The sequence below is a fragment of the Gossypium arboreum genome, chromosome 9 (genome assembly GCF_025698485.1).
Source record: "Gossypium arboreum isolate Shixiya-1 chromosome 9, ASM2569848v2, whole genome shotgun sequence".
Lineage (NCBI taxonomy): Eukaryota > Viridiplantae > Streptophyta > Magnoliopsida > Malvales > Malvaceae > Gossypium > Gossypium arboreum.
In genome coordinates this window covers 75,720,146-75,739,747 of record NC_069078.1, presented here as the reverse complement: position 1 = coordinate 75,739,747, position 19,602 = coordinate 75,720,146, and the positions used below count along the sequence as shown (strand labels likewise).

General features: G+C 37.0%; 2 protein-coding genes across 2 annotated transcripts; one reads left to right on the top strand and one right to left on the bottom strand.

Moving 5' to 3' along the window:
* Window positions 1–1,127: 1,127 nt before the first annotated feature.
* LOC108455505 (uncharacterized) lies at window positions 1,128–1,606 on the bottom strand. Its single transcript, XM_017754056.1, has 2 exons — window positions 1,356–1,606; window positions 1,128–1,215 (listed from the first exon to the last, which is right to left on the bottom strand). The coding sequence occupies exons 1-2, from the start codon at window positions 1,604–1,606 to the stop codon at window positions 1,128–1,130; spliced, it is 339 nt and encodes a 112-aa protein (XP_017609545.1).
* A 14,564-nt stretch (window positions 1,607–16,170) lies between these two features.
* LOC108454273 (outer envelope pore protein 16-3, chloroplastic/mitochondrial-like) lies at window positions 16,171–18,913 on the top strand. The gene is made up of 3 exons (XM_017752682.2): window positions 16,171–16,330; window positions 17,219–17,562; window positions 18,431–18,913. The coding sequence occupies exons 2-3, from the start codon at window positions 17,232–17,234 to the stop codon at window positions 18,574–18,576; spliced, it is 477 nt and encodes a 158-aa protein (XP_017608171.1). The 5' UTR covers window positions 16,171–16,330; window positions 17,219–17,231; the 3' UTR covers window positions 18,577–18,913.
* The last annotated feature ends 689 nt before the right edge of the window (window positions 18,914–19,602 follow it).

Here is a 19,602-nt window from a genome sequence, read left to right as displayed (position 1 = left end):
TCTTCGATTACACATCCGTGTTTCATCACACGGCCTACCACACGGGCAACCACACTCTTGTGTGGCGTCGACAGATTACTTTTTCGACTTTTCGTCGAATTTTATTTCTGTGTTTCTGGTACACACCTGGTTTCGTTTGAAGCTAAATCGAACTCCGAGCACTCTAAAACCTAATTATTGACCAATCCAACACCACAATCAGTCTTACTTTGCGATTAATCAAAATCCCGAACCAAAATACTCATTCCTAAAGCGATGAACACTTACCGCAAAGCTTCAACTCGATTCACTAAGAAACAGTATGAAGAGATCCTTAATCCTCACGATGTGTTGCTGTCAATAACATCAATATAACCCCAATCAAAATTTTAACATCCAACTTACAAAGTATCAAGAATTCACTTACCACAACGATAGATAACGAAACTTAAGAATATAGGAGCTTCACAGCAAAATAATAGAATTGGGAAAATCACGAAATTTGGGAGAAGGAAACAGAAAAAACTGACGTCTATTTGTTTTTGGGAAAAAGAATATTTGGGAAAAGAAATCAAAATTAATTTGAAATAACTCTCAAATTCAATATTTTTCTCCCATTAATCCACTTCTCAGACTTTTAGTTTAACCGAGACTCTCTCGATCAAATGAGCAAAAATAAACTCCCTCGTTCGCACAGAGATTCGAACTCAGAACCTTCAACCATCTAACACTCTACTTAACCACCAGACCAGCAGGCCCATTCTGATACACTTTTACCAATAATTAGATATAAGCTTATAAACCCAGGTTAAGGCTTTACTCAGAAAAATACCAAAATTTTTCCAAAGTTAAGTCTTGAACCCAAGACCTCACACACACACTCAGAACACTTAACTAGTGAAACAAATACAAAGTTGTGTGTCACACATTCGTAAAAACAAAAATTTAAATTTTTGAGGCGTTACAACTCTACCCTCTAAAGGAAAATTTCGGCCTCAAAATTTACCTAATCAGAATAGATGAGGATACTACTAACGCATCGCATCCTCAGACTCCCATGTAGCCTCGTCAGTGTTATGATTCTGCCACAACACCTTTACTAAATGAATGGATTTCCTCTTCAGAATCTTAACGTTGCGATCCAGAATCTAAACCGGCTCCTCCTCAAAGGTTAGATATGGTCGAACCTCAATTTTCTCAACAGGGACAATATGCGTGGGATCAGAGCGGTAGCGCCTTAACATTAAGACGTGGAATACATGGTGGATACGGTCTAACTCTAGAGGTAACTCTAATTGATAAGCGACCGGTCCCATTCGTTTCAAAATTCGGTAAGGCCCAATAAACCTAAGCTCAACTTGCCCTTACGACCGAACCTCAAAACCTTCTTCCATAGTGAGACCTTCAGAAATACAAAGTCTCCCACAGAATACTCGATCTCACATCTTTTCAGATCGGCATAAGACTTTTGTCTGTCAGAAGCTGCCTTCAGATAATCTCCAATTAGTCGAACATTCTCCTCAGTCTCGAAGACTAACTCAGGGCCCAGAACCCGTTGCTCACCCAACTTAGTCCAATACAAGAGAGTGCAACACTTATGCCGATACAGAGCCTCGTACAGTACCATCTGAATACTCGACTAAAAGCTAATATTATTGACGAAATCGACTAATGGCAGATAGTCCTCCTAACTGCCTCAAAAATCAATCACGCAGCTCCTTAACATATTATCCAGTATCTGAATCACCCTCTCAGATTGACCATCGATATGAGGATGGAATACATTACTGAAGTCTAAACGCGAACCCAAAGCCTTATGCAACTTTTCTCAAAACCGAGACGTGAAACGAAGATTCCTATCGAAAATGATCGAGACAGGTACCCATTGCAATCTCACTATTTCATTTATGTAGAGTTTAACCAGTTTTTGTAGAGAAAAGTCTGTCCTAACCTGGATGAAGTGAACGGACTTGGTCAATCGATCCACGATAACCTACACCGAATCATTCTTAGTGGGTGTTAGAGGTAACCCACTAACGAAGTCCATCGTTACTCGCTCTTATTTCCATAACAAAATCTTAACCGGCTGTAGTAAACCCGAAGGTAATTGATGCTCAGCCTTAACCTATTGAAAAGTCAAACATCGAGCAACGAAATTAGTAACATCACGCTTCAACCCTAGCCACTAGTACAACTTTTGAAGATCTCGATACATCTTATTTCTGTCTGGATGCATAGCATAGGGGCTATTATGTGCCTCCCTCAAAATCAACTGCCTTAGATCCACATCATTCGGTACACAAATTCCCATCACTGTTCAACCCAAAATCCGTGGTGTTAGCACTCTCAATTGTTCGAACCAAAAACCCAAAGACTCATCCTTCAACTGCTTACCCTTAATCTGATCTATCCAAGTCGGTTTAACCTGTAACTCGACCAACAAACTACCATCATCAAATAAACTGAGGTGAGCAAACATCACCGTCAGATCAGTCGTAGCCCTACAACTTAGTTCATCGGCCAGTATATTGGCTTTACCAGGGTGGTATTCAATCATACAGTCGTAATCCTTAAGCACCTCAATCCCTCTGCGCTACCTAAGATTCAGCTCCTTCTGAGTGAGGAGATACTTGAGACTCTTGTGATCAGTGTAGATGATACACTTCTCACCATACAAGTAATACCTCTAAGATTTTTAGTGCGAATAACATTGCTGCCAAATCCAAGTCGTGCGTCAGATAATTCGTCTCATGAGTCTTAAGCTGACGAGACGCATACGCTACCACCTTACCTTCTGGCATTAATATACATCCCAAATCGACATGTAATGTATCGTTGTAGACAGTAAACTCTTTTCTAGACTCTGGCTGTATCAAAACAAGAGCTTCAGCCAGTACAGTCTTGAGCTGCTGAAAGCTCTCTTGTTGCGCATTGGTCCATACAAAAGGAACTCCCTTATGCAAAAGTTTAGTCAACGGAGCCGTGATCAAGGAAAACCCTTCTACAAAGTACCGATAGTAACTTGCCAACCCTCAAAAGCTGCGGATCTCAGACATATTCTTCAGTCGTTTCCAATCTAATACCGCCTCAATCTTACGAGGATCAACTCATATCCCCTCAACAGAAACAAAATGTCCTAAAAATGTTACTTTTCGGAACCAGAACTCACACTTGCTAAACTTCGCAAACAGCTATTTCTCACGCAGAATCTATAATACCATTCTCAGATGCTCATCGTGTTCGTCTTCAGACTTAGAATACACCAAAATATCATCGATGAACACCACCACAAACCGATCTAGATAGGGATGGAACACTCGGTTTATCAAGTCCATAAATACTGCTAGTACACTCGTCAATCCAATGGGTATCACTAAGAACTCGTAGTGACCATAATGAGTCCTAAATGCCGTCATATACACATCAGCTTCCTTAACCCTCGATTGATGATAACCCGAATGTAAACCAATCTTGGAGAACACAGAAGCCCCTCTGAACTGATCGAATAAATCATCAATCCTCGGAAGTGGGTACTTATTCTTAATCGTTAGCTTGTTCAGCTGCCGGTAGTCGATACACATCCTCATAATCCCATCTATCTTTTTTTACAAACAACACAGGTGCTCCTCACAAAGACACACTAGGATGAATGAACCCACGATCCAACAACTCCTAAATCTGATCCTTAAGCTCCGTAAGCTCATTCGGTGCAATTTGGTATGGGACGATAGATACTGAAGCTGTACTTCAAATTAACTAATTCCCAAATTCCACCTCTCGGCTCAAAAGTAAACTCGGTAGTTCTTCAGGAAACACATCTGAAAAGTCCCTCACGGTTCTGATGTCATTAACTGAAGAATCCCCAGAATCAGAAACAATGATGTAAGTTAAGAATGCCTCACATCCTTTCTGAACCAACTTTTCCGCTACCAAAGCTGAGATCATATTAGTCAGGTAGTTACGTTGTTCCCCAATCACCACTACCTCACTGTCTCCCTTGGTCCTCAAGATAACTATTTTCATTGCACAATCCAGACTCACCCGATGTTTAACCAGCCAGTCCATTCCCAAAATCAGATCAAACTCCCCGAACGGAAGCTCCATTAGTTCAGCCAGAAATACTGTCCCTTGGACCTCTAGCAGAACGTCTCTAAACTGTTTACTTACTCGGATAGACTGCCCCAACAGACTCACCATAGTTACCTTACTGGAAGTACTCTCAACCGGAATCCCTAAGATTTTAGACACGATACTAGCTACATATGAGTGTGTAAAGCCTATGTTTATCAATGCCAAATAAGGTACATCAAATATTAAAAATGTACCCATAATGACGTCTGGAGCATCTCGATCCTCACGGCGACGAGTAGTATAAACCAGTATAGGCTGCCTCACCTCTGCATGCCCAGCACCTTTGCCCGGTACTCTCTGACCTCAACCCATGCCGCTACCACCCCTAGCCAGACCTCGGCCCCTAGGTGGCTGCTGAACTACCCTCGGTGGTTGCGCAGTACCAGCACCCGTAGCTTGTATCTGATTGATCCTCAATGGACAATCCCGAACACGGTGCTCAGTCGACCCACATCTCAAGCACGCCCCAGTAGTCCTCCAACACTTTTCCAGATGGCGTCTACCACAATGTCCATAAAGCGCCACCCTAGTAGGTGTAGCAGGAGACACAACTCTCACTGGCCCATCAGATCTGGCTTTTTTTTAGGCCTCATCCCAAAATTCAAAGGCACCAAATCCCTCTTAGTCTTTCCTCTATCCCAGTTTTGACGCTCAGTGCGCTTTACTTCTACGGCGATCTTCGCCTTCTCAACAAAAGCAGAAAAATCACACTTTCTCTACGGAGCTATCAGAACTCGCAAACTGTCCCTAGGACCATCCTTAAATCAGATACAATACTTATACTCGGTCACCACCATACCTCATGCATAACAGCTCAGCCTTAGGAACTTGGCCTCATACTCGGCCACTGATCGATCTCCCTGAGTGAGCTTAAGGAACTCACGTCTCCTAGTATTAATGTAGCTGGCTCCTACATACTTACTCTGGAACACAGTCTTAAAATAGTCCCAAGTCAATCGGTAGGGTTGAATGCCCTCCTTAACCGTCAGCCATCACTGATATACTTCGTCACAAAGTAGAGAAACAACCCCTTTCAATTTTTGCTCAAGGGTAAAATTTAGATCGTCTATTATTCTTTCTGTGGCCTCCATCCAATATTTGGCCACGCTAAGGGCGACTCCAGTGACATCCTTGAAAAGCTCAGCCCCGATGGACCAGAGTCATTCCGTAACCGACCTTTGGCCCTCAAATCTAGCATTGGGCCCAACGACCCTCTCCAAAATCCTGAGCATAGCCTGGAACAATGTGTCGTCCTCAGCCATGCGATCACGAGACCCAGTCTTAGTAGCAGACGACACTGACGTCTCACTCTTGTCCAAATTCGGTATATTATCCATAGAAGAGAACTCAATTCGAGTCCCTCAACGGCCTCTACCTTAGCCTCTAGTACCACATCTGCATATACCTCGTGCGCTCATTGTCTAATCGAATTTATCGGTATTACAATTTTTATGAATTAATTACAGTTTCAATATTTATTAATAGATGTTTTATGCAAAACAATATCAGAAGTTCAGAGTTTGTTTTCGTAAGTTGCAGTTTCACTTCAGGTTTTAGTATACACTAACAAGAGTGTTTTCAGTACGGTTTACTACCTATAGTAGTTTCAGATTATACTATCTATAGTATTACAAAATAAACAATACAAATTTCAGGAAACTTATAGGATTGATGCCGGAAACTCACTCGGTATACCACATTCTCAATTAAAAATATTTCAACCCATTGAAAATTATTTCTTTAAAACCATGTTTAAGACCCAATCCACAATTAAGTTTTGTACCTTGGCTCTGATACCACTAAATGTAATATCTCAAACCCGGCCTACACGTTATGGACGAATCTGACGATGTCACATGGTAGTGTTTTTTAAATCGTAAAAATTAAAAAAACTTTCTCCATTTACACAACCTTTCATTATCTTATGTCAATTTCTAAATTGTGTCATTCATTTCCAAACTATTAACCATATTCCAAAACGATATACTTTGCGAAAGCTTTAAAACCATTTTTGTATACGAGAGAGTTTAGTAAAACGTTTGATCCTTTTAAAAAACTCGAGTTTTCCTACCACTAGAAGTGAAAACCGTAAAACATTACAAAATCCCAAATTAAGCAAAATTCGTAATGGCCTTAATTACATCAAAATTTTCCAAAAAAGAATAATTAAATCATAAGTAAATAGAAAACAGTCCAAGGGAAAAGAAAATCGAGTGGTCACCTCTAAGTCCCCGCTGCTCCGATCCGTCTACTGCTGGGGATTATTTGAACAGATAAAATAGAAAAAGGGTAATTTTTCGCAAACTCAGTGAGTAATCCCCATAGATAAACATGTATACCAATATACATCAGAATATAGTCTGGGGCCGGAGCCCATCACAAAATCAATTCCGGCCTTAGCCCATTCAGATACAGAAACAGATATATATATATATACACAACAGGGCTTTAGCCCAATCAGACACGGAATGTAAATCAGAATATCAGAATTCTACCCACCAGCCTCTACACACCATTTCCATCTAGCCCTACACACCATGTGGGGATATAATCAACCCACCCAATCCTAAACACTATACTGTACTGAAATACGGCACATAAACAGAATAATGCAGCTGAACTGTCAGATAACAGACTTAAAGCCTTTCAGACATTTCCTCCAAAATATCATCAACCCAATCCCCGATACAAAGCAACATACCAATATGACATGCTATAATACAACTTAACAGATCATACAATCGGTCAGATACACATGCTAAGAGTAACATACTTAATACATACATCTCATAGTCAGATCACAGAATCAGAGGTTTAAGTAATGCTTACTGATGCTTACCGACCCTACAGTAGGTCACAGTCGACTTGGGCGACTCGTGCAACCTTATGGATTATTTCAGAAAATTGGTCTCACACGCCCATGTGGCCTACCTGTGTTGGCTCACACGCCCGTGTGGCCTACACGACCCAAATTGGCCTTGGTTGTGTGGATCACACGGCCTGGCCCAGAATTTTACACAACCCAAATCGGTTTAGCCCGTGTGTAGCACACAGCCTATTTCGCCATCACACGGCCGTGTCACATGCACACGGTCTGGCTCATTGATCACACGCCCATGTTCCATCACACGGCCTACCACACGAGCGACTACACGCCCGTGTGGCGTCAACAGATTACTTTTTAACTTTTTATCGAATCCCATTTTCTGCGTTTCAGGTACACACCTGGTTTTGTTTTAAGCTAAACCAAACTCCGAGTACTCTAAAACCTAATTATTGACCAATCGAACACTACAATCAGTCTTACTTTGCGATTAATCAAAATTTTCGAAACTAAAATACTCATTCCTAAAGCGATTAACACTTACACAAAGCTTCAACTCATTCACTACGAAACAGTATGAAGTGATCCTTAATCCTCGCGATGTGTTGCTGTCAATAACATCAATGTAATTCCAATCAAAATTTTAACATCCAACTTACAAAGTATCAAGAATTCACTTATCGTAACGATGGATAACGGAACATAAGAATACAGGAGCTCCACAGCAAAACGGTAGAATTAGGAAAAACATGAAATTTGGGAGAAGGAAACAGGGAAAACTGGAGTCAATTTGTTTTTGGGAAAAAGAAAATTTGGGAAAAGAAATCAATATAATACTATTTATATAGGAAAAGTTTAAATGTTAATTATAATTAAACTTAATCACTTTAATATTAAATTAATATAATACTTATTAAGATAAATATTAAATTAAATTTAATATTAAATCTATTAAATTAATAAAATACTATCAAGATAAGTATTAAATTTAAAATGATATTATTTTTGAAATAGTTAATTTGAAATTAAATTATCCGGTAAAGTCTCAGTAGGAGTGTTATTCTTCCACTATTCAATCGTAAAAAAAACACCACCGTCGGCCATCCGTCGGCCACTAGAAAGTCATCGTCATAGTCACCGGCACCTCCATACCCGGTGGTGTTATTGCAGGCTCGACACCCTCACGACACCTCGAGTTGATTCGGTTCGACCAGTGACGGCCCAATCAATTGGGTCGAGCCACCGGTTTGACAGTCGACCCGGTTTCACATGTCAAGCCCCGTACAACCAACTTTGGGTCTCAATTTTGGTTTTTGGTTATCAGTTCTAATTTTCGATCTAAAGTCTAACTTTCAAGTTCAATTACCCCATTGAGTCAATTGTCTAACTTGAAAATTAATTTTCAAAAATATCATATTTATTTTAATTAATTTCATTAATTTAATTTTACTTGATCAAAATTAATTTTCCCAAAAATAACTGAGATTTTTCAAAATTAATTTTTCAATAAAATTCTTTAATCAAATTCTCTAGTTGAAAAATTCCCACGACTGCCCAATTTAATTCCACATCAAATAAATCGACTCAATTAAATTATTTCAAAGTCGTAGAATTTCCTTCTGATTCAAATACAGTCCGATCGAGCTTCTGTTGAGTTCGTGGAGGGACCAATCGGACATATACAATTAGGCTCTAGTAATTGCAATTATGTCTAAAAGTATCTTTCCAATAATTCACAATTTAGTTACCCATGAAGTCAGTCTACAAGAAGTATCATCATTGAAAACTCCTTATTGTATACTATTTACGAAAACAATTTATCCAACTGCTTTGTCCAATGACCTCATCATGTGTATGTTACCCTAATATGATATCTTTGATTCCTTTGAGTTAAATCTGTTCACTCAATACAATCCTAATTTATCTCATTGTCATCATTGTGTCTTCTTAATGATTAATATGGCCACTGCCAACAAATGACTGTGATAAATTGTATGTTCGAGAACAAGTAATGGTGGTCACGTTCCATATTTATCAATTCACACAAAGCTAAAGATATGCTAATGAAAGAATATCTTTAGCTCTTTAATTGAGTTATGAATTCCATTGTTGCTAGTAAAGTCATGTCATACACAAGTCATGCACCCAACATACTGGCTATGTGCTTGATCATATTTAAAGTATAAGCCTCCACTTATATCATAGCATATGAGTTACATATACATGGTTAGTGACTAACTCAGGATTTAGGTAAATCACACCATGAATGTTTGTAACACCCCAAACCCGGCCTAGACGTTATGGTTGAATCCGGAAGTGTCATATGAAATGGGTTTGAAAACCCTTGTCGTTAAGTTAAAACCATACCAATTCATTAGCCCTTATCGCTATTATTAATTTCAGAGCTCTCATTCATTTAATCGTTTAGAGGTAAGACGTATTTGTAGCGGAAGCTTTAAAAATCGATGTGTTTAGAAAACCGTTCAAGATTTTAGAAAAACCCTTACTTTTGGTCTGAGTTATATGGCGTTTTGCAGATATAAAATCATAAAATCGCAGTCTAACCTAAATTAAAAGAAAGCCGTAAAGTCCGAATTACATAAAAACCAGAATAGACCAGAATATAAAAATTATATCGTAACCATAATTAGTTCGAACAGGTGGTCACCGAGGGGCTCCGTAGCATCGATCCGCCTAAAACTGTGGACTACCTGTATAGAATAAACATAAAAGAGTGAATTTACGTAAACTTAGTGTGTAATCCCACAGAATTAAGCATGCACACAACCAGAAAATCAGAATCAGTCAGGTACAAATTCGGGCTTAAGCCCATTACAGATACAGATACAGATGTGCAAATCAGAATCAGAAATTAGATATCCTACCCCTATCCTCAACACACCATATCCGACCATCCCTACACACCATGTGGGGCTTAAAAACCCCACCCAGCTTTACATACCATGTTGTACCGATGCAGCACACAGATATAACGTACCCATGCTGCTACATAATAGGCGTTAATTGCCTTTCAGAACACTTTCTCCAATATACATTATTCTATCCCCAATATCAGATACAGAAATATAAAAATACAGATAAATAGTCTAACATGCTCACATGCTTACATATAAGCGTACATAGATAACAGATATGCAGATAATAGTGCAAGTAAACGTGCATCAGTATCCTAATCAGGTTAGTATATCAAACAATTAGATCATCTAGTTTAGGGTTTAATTAGCCCTTACCGACCCCACAGTAGGCCCATAGTCGTTTGGGACGACCCGAGCAACCCTAGGGAAAAATTTAAATAAATGAGCCCACACGTATTGTGGCCTACACACCCAGATTGGCCTTGCCCGTGTGGATCACACTGCTTGACCCAAAATCCATACACCAGTGTGCCCCACACACCTAATTTGGCCTAGCCCATGTGGCTCACACGGCCACACTCCGACCATCACATGGTCTTGTGCACCGTATCTTGCACACGGCCTAGTCTTCGTCAATCACACGGCCATGTCATTGCACACGGCCTAGCACACTGCCGTGTGGTGTCAACAGATTGTAATTTTAGCTTTCGCTGAATCCTATTTTTCTGTATTTCGGGTACACACCTGGTACTATTTCACAGCGAAAACACTCTCGAGCCTTCTGAAACCTAAAATTGACCGATTAACCACCAATTAATTACTTAGAAACGATATTAAACTGAATCAAACCATAATGGACAACCCGTAAATCGTCTAAACCTTTACCTTAGAATGCTTAACAACGATTCTGCACAATCGAAGCGCTGATTGGAAACCTCCAGCCCATTGATCTTCTCCTAACATAAACCGAACCCCATTAACCAAAACAAAACTCTCACTTACCAAACTTATCCATAACACCCAAAAGCACTGATGTAACGAGTCACGGGAACTTGATAGTAGGTAGGAAATTAAAAAAAAAATTAGCGGTAAGAATGAGAAGAAGAAAATGGTAGAGAGTAGAAGGAAAAAGGGAAAACGGTAAGGGAGAAGAAAGAGAACGTCAGTTTTCCTGAAGAGAAGTTTGAGGGAAACAGATTTACTCAAATCTCACTACCTATACTATCATAACCACTCACTATCAAAAATTTAACTTCACCAAAAACTCTGTCCTATAACTGAGCAAAAATAAATACCCACGCTCGCACAGAGATTCGAAAACAAGACCTCTACACAACACACAAACTCCCTTACCACTCGTATCAGCAGCCTCATTCTGATATGGTTTTACAAATAATTTAATATAAGCCTACTAAGCAAGTATAAGGCTTCAGTAAGAAAAATACTAAAATTTACCAAATGTAAGGCTTGAACTCGGGACCTCACACACACCCAGAACACTTAACCACTAAAGTAAACAGATATTTATGTCAAATATTTCTAGAAATAAAAATAAAAGTCAGGGCATTACAATGTTACAAGTGAATTAATTCACAAACGAGTTCAGAATTAATTCATTTTGAGTCTAGTACAATGTATCATTCTTCCAATGAATATATTTATGTCTCTATTCATTGAGTCAACTGCTCTGATAGCCAAGACTAGTCATCTCCTCAATTGGAATTGTAGACAACATGATAATCCTTCTAAATATTTGAATAGATCGCTCACTTTGATTCTTTTACGAGACTACAAACTTGTTTAGATTATCTACTAAAGTAAGTTATCTTTCTCATAATGTAAACATTCTTACAATGCCACTTATTGTTAGTTTGAACTTAGATAATCAATGAGCTAATATTTGTTTGTCACAATTTTGCTATGCATACAAAACATAAAAGACAGAAACACAAAAAACATAATAGTGAAATGTGAAATTAACTTTATTTATTCATTCATCGTTCAAATACATAGAAAATAATTATATACTTACTATAATATAGGCACATTTTCCAACATGATGCACAACCCACCTCTCTCATAGGTGGTAACCCCACTAATGACTCAACAGTATTCATATCGCTTTTTTGTACCTCTAACATTTCTAAAGGGGTCTCCTTAACACTCTGATCTACCAAGTCAATATTCTCACCACATAGAACATCCTCAGCTAATTGGATTGACGATAGTACCTTGGTTCCACCTTTCTTATCATGACTCATTGGCACCACGCATTGCTGTTGACGAGTATCCAGGATACATAAATAATCAGTAAAATGAACCAGAAGAGTATTAATCCGGTCAAGGAAGTTCAAGCCAAAAACAAAATCATAATCATCTAAGTGACTTACCTCGAAGTCTTTCTTGTCTTTCCACTTGCCGATTTTAGCTCAACTCCTTGTGCTACTCCCACAATTGGGACCTATATGGAATTTACTGTCTTGATCCTCTTGGTCAATTTGCTAACTGAGAGACCAAGTTTACCTATAGATTTCTCTTATATGAACAAATCAAATGCCCTTGTATCAACAAAGGCACTTTTCATATGGTCTACAATGTTGATGTCCATAAAGATCAACATTTTTTGCTTGCGATCCCTCTTTGTCTTAGTAGAATTGAATATAATTATCTAAGCTTCAATACCTTATTCTGAACAAACTTCATTTCTTCTTTATTTGTTGCGGATATCTTAGATCGCACTAAACAGTCTCACATTCTATGCTAACCACAGCATAAGAATCACTCAATTAGCTTCTTATCACTCTATTTGATCCTCTTAGCTTTGACAAAACGCATAATTGAAGCTTCACAATATGCAAATCATTTCGGATAATCCCTCACAATATGCGAACCTTCACAAATGAAGTATCTCATTGTCCCATTTGGTTTGTTGTCGAGCTTCCGCTTCCCATTATATGGTTTCCCATTACCAGTATTGTCATTATCATTTTTAACTTGTCCTTCATCTTCCCTACCATTGCACTTCTCATTGGGCTCGGAAGACTCGAACCTGCTTTTCCTCGAAACAAGCTCAATTAAGGACTTCGCTAAAGTCATTGCTTTAGAAAGTTTCTTAACTCCTCGACATTGCAACTCTTACTTTGCCTAAGGCTTCAGCCCATCCATGAAGGAGAAAAATGTCTCATTCTCACCCAAATCAGAAATCTAGAGCATCATCTCACTGAAGTTCTTTACATACTCCCTAACTGTATATTGTTACATAAGCCGGCGCAACTTAGCCCGAGCCTCATCCTCATCATACTCCGGGTAAAATTGCCCCTTGAATTCACTATGGAATTCCTCTCAAGTCTTAATAGCAATACCACATTGTCTCTCATCTGTGGACCTACGATGCCACCATAACAAAACGACATTAGTAAAATACATGGCAGCAGTATTTACCTTCTTATAAGCATCATCCATGATACCTTTGACACAAAAGTATTGCTCTATTCCCCACAACAAATTATCACATCTTTTGCAGAGCTCGTCTTATTAAACTCTTTTGACTTCGAGACATCTATTTTAGGCTTAGGTGTTACAACCAACACTCCATTACCCAAAGCAACTTTAAAGATATTGACCTCCCCCTTGTGCTCCTCAATTTGTTGTTGGAAAAAATCCAGTTCGAAAACGATTTTGTTACACAACAAAAAATGAAAATTTTAAAAATAGACCCGATTTGTGATATTTATAGCAATAAATCATAGTCTGAAATCATACTTGTCGTTCCCGGCTTTCAACCAAATGATCTTCTTTGCTATTCTCATATCACGAATTGCTTTGAATGTAGGCTCAAACAAAATGAATCAAGCACAGAAATTAGAAATAGTTTTCTTTTCTTTTAGGGTGAAAACGAAAATTCTCTCTTCAAAATAGAAACCGACAGAATCGTTATTTAGAAAATTTTATTCAATATTTAGAGAATAAAAGTCTCTTTGTTTTCGAGCAGAATAATTATATTTGAAAGTTGTGTATAAATAGCCTTATATGTGTCATCTATTTATAAAGAGAGAAGTTAGAACCCTTATTGAATTAAAGAAGTTTATTTCAACTAAAAAAAATGAAATCCTTGTTCTATTAGGATGTAGGGGGTGGTAACCCTAGTTAAATATACTAGGGTTTGTCGTCTCCCTTTATTACATAAGATGCTTTTGGGCCTCTTTTATATCGGGTCCAATTACAAGTACTTTTTGGTCTTTTAACTCAATACTTTATAATTAGATTCAACCTATTTTTTATATTTCCCAAAAATAAACTTCAATATTTATATTAAATAATTTTCTCATTCTAATTTACCCCAAATAAAATTATGACGATTTTACCCGTGATAAAATTTCCGAGAAAATATATTTAATATTTCACCATTTAATTTGCACACTATGACCGTATGGTTTATTTTAATTTTAGGCTTTAAAATAGATCAAAAATATAAACTCAATCTTTCGATTATTTTTGAGAAATCCTTGTTCATTTCTAAATGAGTTCATTTCTAAATGAATTCATTTCATATTTTGGAGAAAATCACATTCATTTCCAAATGATTTCATTTCTCCATTTTCATTTTCATTTTCATTTTGGAGAAAACCTTCATAATTTCCAAATGTTTCCTATTTCTCTATTTTTATTTAATTTTCATTTGATTCAATATGAAATTTATTTCTAGTTTCAACAAGCTAGCAGGAGGACCGATTTGACATATGCAATTGAGGTTTAAATAATTTTTAATTAAGTTTCAACTTTTCACCTATTAACTATAAACTCATTTAGTCACAAAGTCATTCCACTATATTATCGTGACTAAGCTCTTCCCAATGACATACCATTACAAAAGCAGTTTGATTAGTGCTTGTTCAATGACCTTGTCATAAGTGTGTTACTCTCATAGGATATCCTTAATCTCTTTGGGATAATATCCGTTCTCTTAATATGATCATATTTTATCTCATGATAATCATTACATCTTCCTTCATGAAAAGTCAATCACTATCAAATAGTGATAAGTCATCCATCATAAAAACGAACAACCCATGACCACGTTTACTTTCCATCAACCATGTAATGCCAATGAGAGGATATCATTTACTCATGCCTCGAGCTATAAATTTCACTGTTGTGAACGACGTTACGTACTATAGAAGTCGTACACCCAACACACCAGTTTTTGGCTCGTTATCTATTCGAACTCAAGCTTTCGCTTACATCAAAGTGTACGAGTCACACATACATAGTTCGTCATCCACTCAAGATTTAGGTATGTCATATTATGAACATCACAAGTGAATAAATTGATAAACAGATTCAAAATCTATTCTTCTTGGGTCCAGTCTGATGTATTGTCAGTTCAATCAGTCACATCTATATCTCTATCTTCTAAAAGTCACCTACTCCAATACCCAAGATAAATCATCTCCTTAATTGGACTTGATAGGCTTATTATTCTTTTAATCGATTTTCTCATTCTTGATTTGACTAAGGACATGGTTAGGTTCATCTACTAATATAAGTTGTTTTTCCGTATTATGATCCGACCACGTAATACCCTTTAGTATTAGTTTAAATATTAGATAATCAATGAGCAACATCTTCTTCCATTTTGCTTTGCGTGCAAAAAACATGTGAGGAAAATATACAAAGTATTAATGTAATTCATGAAAAAATTTATTAACCAATATGTTCAAAAAATTATAAGTATACTTAGACAAAAATACTACACTTAGAGCATCAAATCCAACATTTGATCCTTCAAGACCAACATCATAGCCTCGAGAGCATCATTCTTCTTAGTTAGCTTACCCACAGCAGTATTAAAGACCCCTTTCATCGAATCTATATAATCACTGATGGCCTCTGCCATTTGTTCCTTGAGCAGCTTTGCAGTATGCCCATCAACTTCCTCGAGAGTTTCTTTCGTATCACCTATGGAACTCTTAAGTTTGGTCACCCTATATCTAAAGCTAGTAGCATAACCCTCCATCAGCTAACTTATCGAATATGTCATGTTTTATCTAACTGCTTCTACGTACCGTTTTCATTAAACTGAACATCATCATTTTCATTAATTTCTGGTTCTGTCCCATAACAGTTATCCTTCGTAAAGACATTGAGTCAAACAATTATTTAGCACGCACTTTGTTCATTAGAACCTTATCTTAATTTTGGAGGACCCGTATCTTTTAATTCTTTTACGTAATTCCACAAACCCTTAATTAAAAGTAGAATAATTTAAACATAGAAAGCTCCTTGTTATTGCAATAACAATTGTGGAGAGCTAATGTACAAAAGGTCAAAAAAATTAAATAAAAAAAAATAAAACCCAACAGAAAGAATGAGGGTAAAATGGAGAATACACAAATTACAGGCAAATGGAAAATATTAGTAGCGCATCGGCACTGTGCAAATGAGTTCCTAGGAAACATTTCTCAGCTGAAACCACACACGCACTCATTCTCACTTTGTCTTCTCTGATTTCATAAGAAAGGTAGTATTCTCTCCTTATTTCCTCAATTAACGATAGTTGTTCATTTAAATAATCTTTTCATGGTATATTGTAATATATATTTTAATCAGATGCATATACTCTAGGGTTTGCTTTTCACAAATCTGTTACAATCCTTTTGGATTCTCAATTTGATCTACTTCCTATTTTCTTTCTTTTTCTTATCTTTTTTATATAATTTATTCGCTCTGTGATTTTGGCTTTAATTAGGCTAACATTTTAAAATTTCTTCTCATTTGGGATCAGGATAAAAATATTTTTATTTTGTTGCATGGGCATTGTTTGGTTAGCAGTTAGGCAGTAGCTTTGATTACTCCTGAAGATTAAAATCTTCACATTAAACTGAAAAAAATGTTTGTTCATTACTCAATTTCCCTTTTTCCCTGTACTCTAGAACATGAAAACCTTTTTGAATTCTTGTGCTTTGCCCGAGTTGTAAGGGCTTTGCTATATTCTTATGAAGGGATGACATTATGACAATGTTCAATTTATGCATTGAGTTCACAATTTTCTTTAGGGGTGTAATTTATTTGAAGGCCTATTTTTATAATCTTCTTTAGATGATACGAATGTTGTTGTTTCCCCAAAGGGATACCCAACAGTGAGAATTTGACATTCAAACTTCAAAGACCGAAGACTCTCTACCTTAAATCTTAGGAAGTAGGATGTGGAATCTGGGATGGAGAGAACTACCTTCGTTTATGTGGCCCGAACCTAAGTCCTAGGTGGTCTCTAGATGTATTTACTTTGGTCATTTACTTTTTCAATAAAAGATAGGCTAGATACAATTATTGAGGCCGAACCAGTTTCTGATTTTTTTTTTTTTTGTTTGGGGGGGGGTTATTTTTGGTGATATTGGTTGTTATGCAGTAAGAAGATATCCATGGACCCTTCAGAGCTTAGGTATTATGAGGATGATGACACTCCAACAATGAAAACAATCAAGGGCGCAACTACAGGTTTTGTTGCTGGAACTATCTGGGGAACTGTTGTTGCTACATGGTATGATGTGCCTCGTGTTGAGAGAAGTGTTGCCCTACCTGGGCTTGTAAGGACACTGAAGATGATGGGCAATTATGGAATGACATTTGCTGCCATTGGCGGAATATATATTGGTGTTGAGCAGCTGTTGCAGAATTATAGGATGAAAAGATCCTTTGTCAACGGTGCTGTTGGTGGTTTTGTGGCTGGGGCTTCCATTCTTGGTTTCAAAGGTAAATATTTATTTAGGCAGTTAGTATATTTAGTGCATTTTAAAACCTGCTATCTGATTTTATTAATTTGTCGAGAAACCAATTATGAAAATATGACGTAGATGTTTCTTATGCAATATTAATGTACACAAAACTTTGTTGAGATACTCAAAAGACCCCTCTTTTGCGCTGGCAAATGAAAACTATACTGTGTATATATTCTACATCCATACCAGATCATGTTAATTTTTGTGTTTCAGTGATATGGATGATGGCTTTCTTAGAAAGCTTTACCTCTTCAAAATTGAAGCTTGTGATGGTTCTTTGGATCTCCACCACCATCCGTACAATGGTGCTAAAGTTATACTCACATACTTTGTTGTTGCTTAGAATCATTTTTGTTTCTCATTGGTTTTTCTTAGACCGTTTACGTAGTTGTTATTTATAAAGTGGTAGGAGTTATGCGGCATGTAAATGTAAAAAATCTATTCTTCTGATTATCCTATAGTTTCCTTTTAGTTTAAGATTTTAAATTCTTCTTTCTGAAATGCATGAATTGTACATTACTGCTGTTGCTTGTTTGTCTGGGGAGTCTATAATGACTTGACAATAAGAATTGAGCAAGATAAGTTGTGATAAAATCCTTGAGTGGAGAGCAGGGGAAGGAGGGGACTGAATTTTATCTTTTGTGGTAAAGGGTCATGTAAAAGCATTGTTTTGGACAGGGTTTCCATAACTTGTAGTTTAAAGGAGAACAAAGGGGACTCTCGTTGTCATATGTGGATTATTGAATTCCAGCTTGGTTTCTCTATCCATGTTAATGTCGGTCAGTTTGATTGTCTACTTGTTAATGTTCAATAAATGCATTAAGGTGCTGTTCATTTCGCAGGCAGGAGCATCTCAACAGCTATTTCTGCTGGAACAGCACTGGCTTTCACCTCTGCTGTGATTGATGCTGGAGGTCAGACAACAAGAATAGACACAGGCAAAGAGTATTACCCATACACCACCAAGAAAAGACCTGCCGCTTCATAACTCTTTCATATCATTATCGAGGATGCACTTTCAACTTAATTCGGGATAATTAATCCTTTCTAGGATGCCTTTGTTTTCTAAGATTTAATCATACACTCAGTTCCCAGTTTGCTGTTTGCATTTAAAGGGAGAATGTTGATTTGCATGACTTGTTGTGTATCAGAATAATGGCGTAGATGACAGTCTCTGAACCTATTGAATTTGGGGTACTTAGGTTGAGTTTTTTAGAGGATTTCATACTTGTATTCAATGGCTTTCGGAAGAACAATTCCTTGCGGGACATCCACGATTCAAAGTTCAAACATGAGTTTAATGATATTATGACTATTAAGGGTTCCCTTGAGTCTGATATTCTTAATTTTGACCCTTTACCCCACCCATTAAAAAACATTAAAATTAGCAAAAGAAAATAATCTACTTCAAAGCAAAAGGTGTGCTTTATAAGGAGGATTGGAATGAAGTACTCATCAGTCTTTTGCATGAAGAAATTTCATTAAGGGAAACAAGGAATGAAGTAAGAAACAACTCACCATTTGGCATTATTTTAGATTCGTAAGTTATGTTGAGCTGGAATATTTTGACTTTGTATTTTCTTCAAATAATTTTGAATTTATCCAAAAGTAGGACCAATTGGATATATAAATTAGGGCTCAAATTAGTAATTAAGTTTCAACTTTTCGTCTATTAATTACTATATTATTTAATTATTAAGTCATTCCAAAATATCATAACTAAGCTCTCTCTATTATATACCATTACAAAAGCTATTTATCAAGTGCTTGTCCAATGATTCTGTGTTACCCTCATAGATATTCTTTTTATCTCTTTGGGTTAAATCAGTTTACCCAATATAATCCTATTTTATTTCTTGGTAATCATTATATTTTTCTTTATGAAAAAGTTAATTACTAACACATAAGAATTAAATCATTCGTCATCAACAAATGACCTGTGGCCACATTATTTTTTTTTATCTATTATGTATTGGCAATCATTTACCCTTTATCAGGCTATGAATTCCAGTAT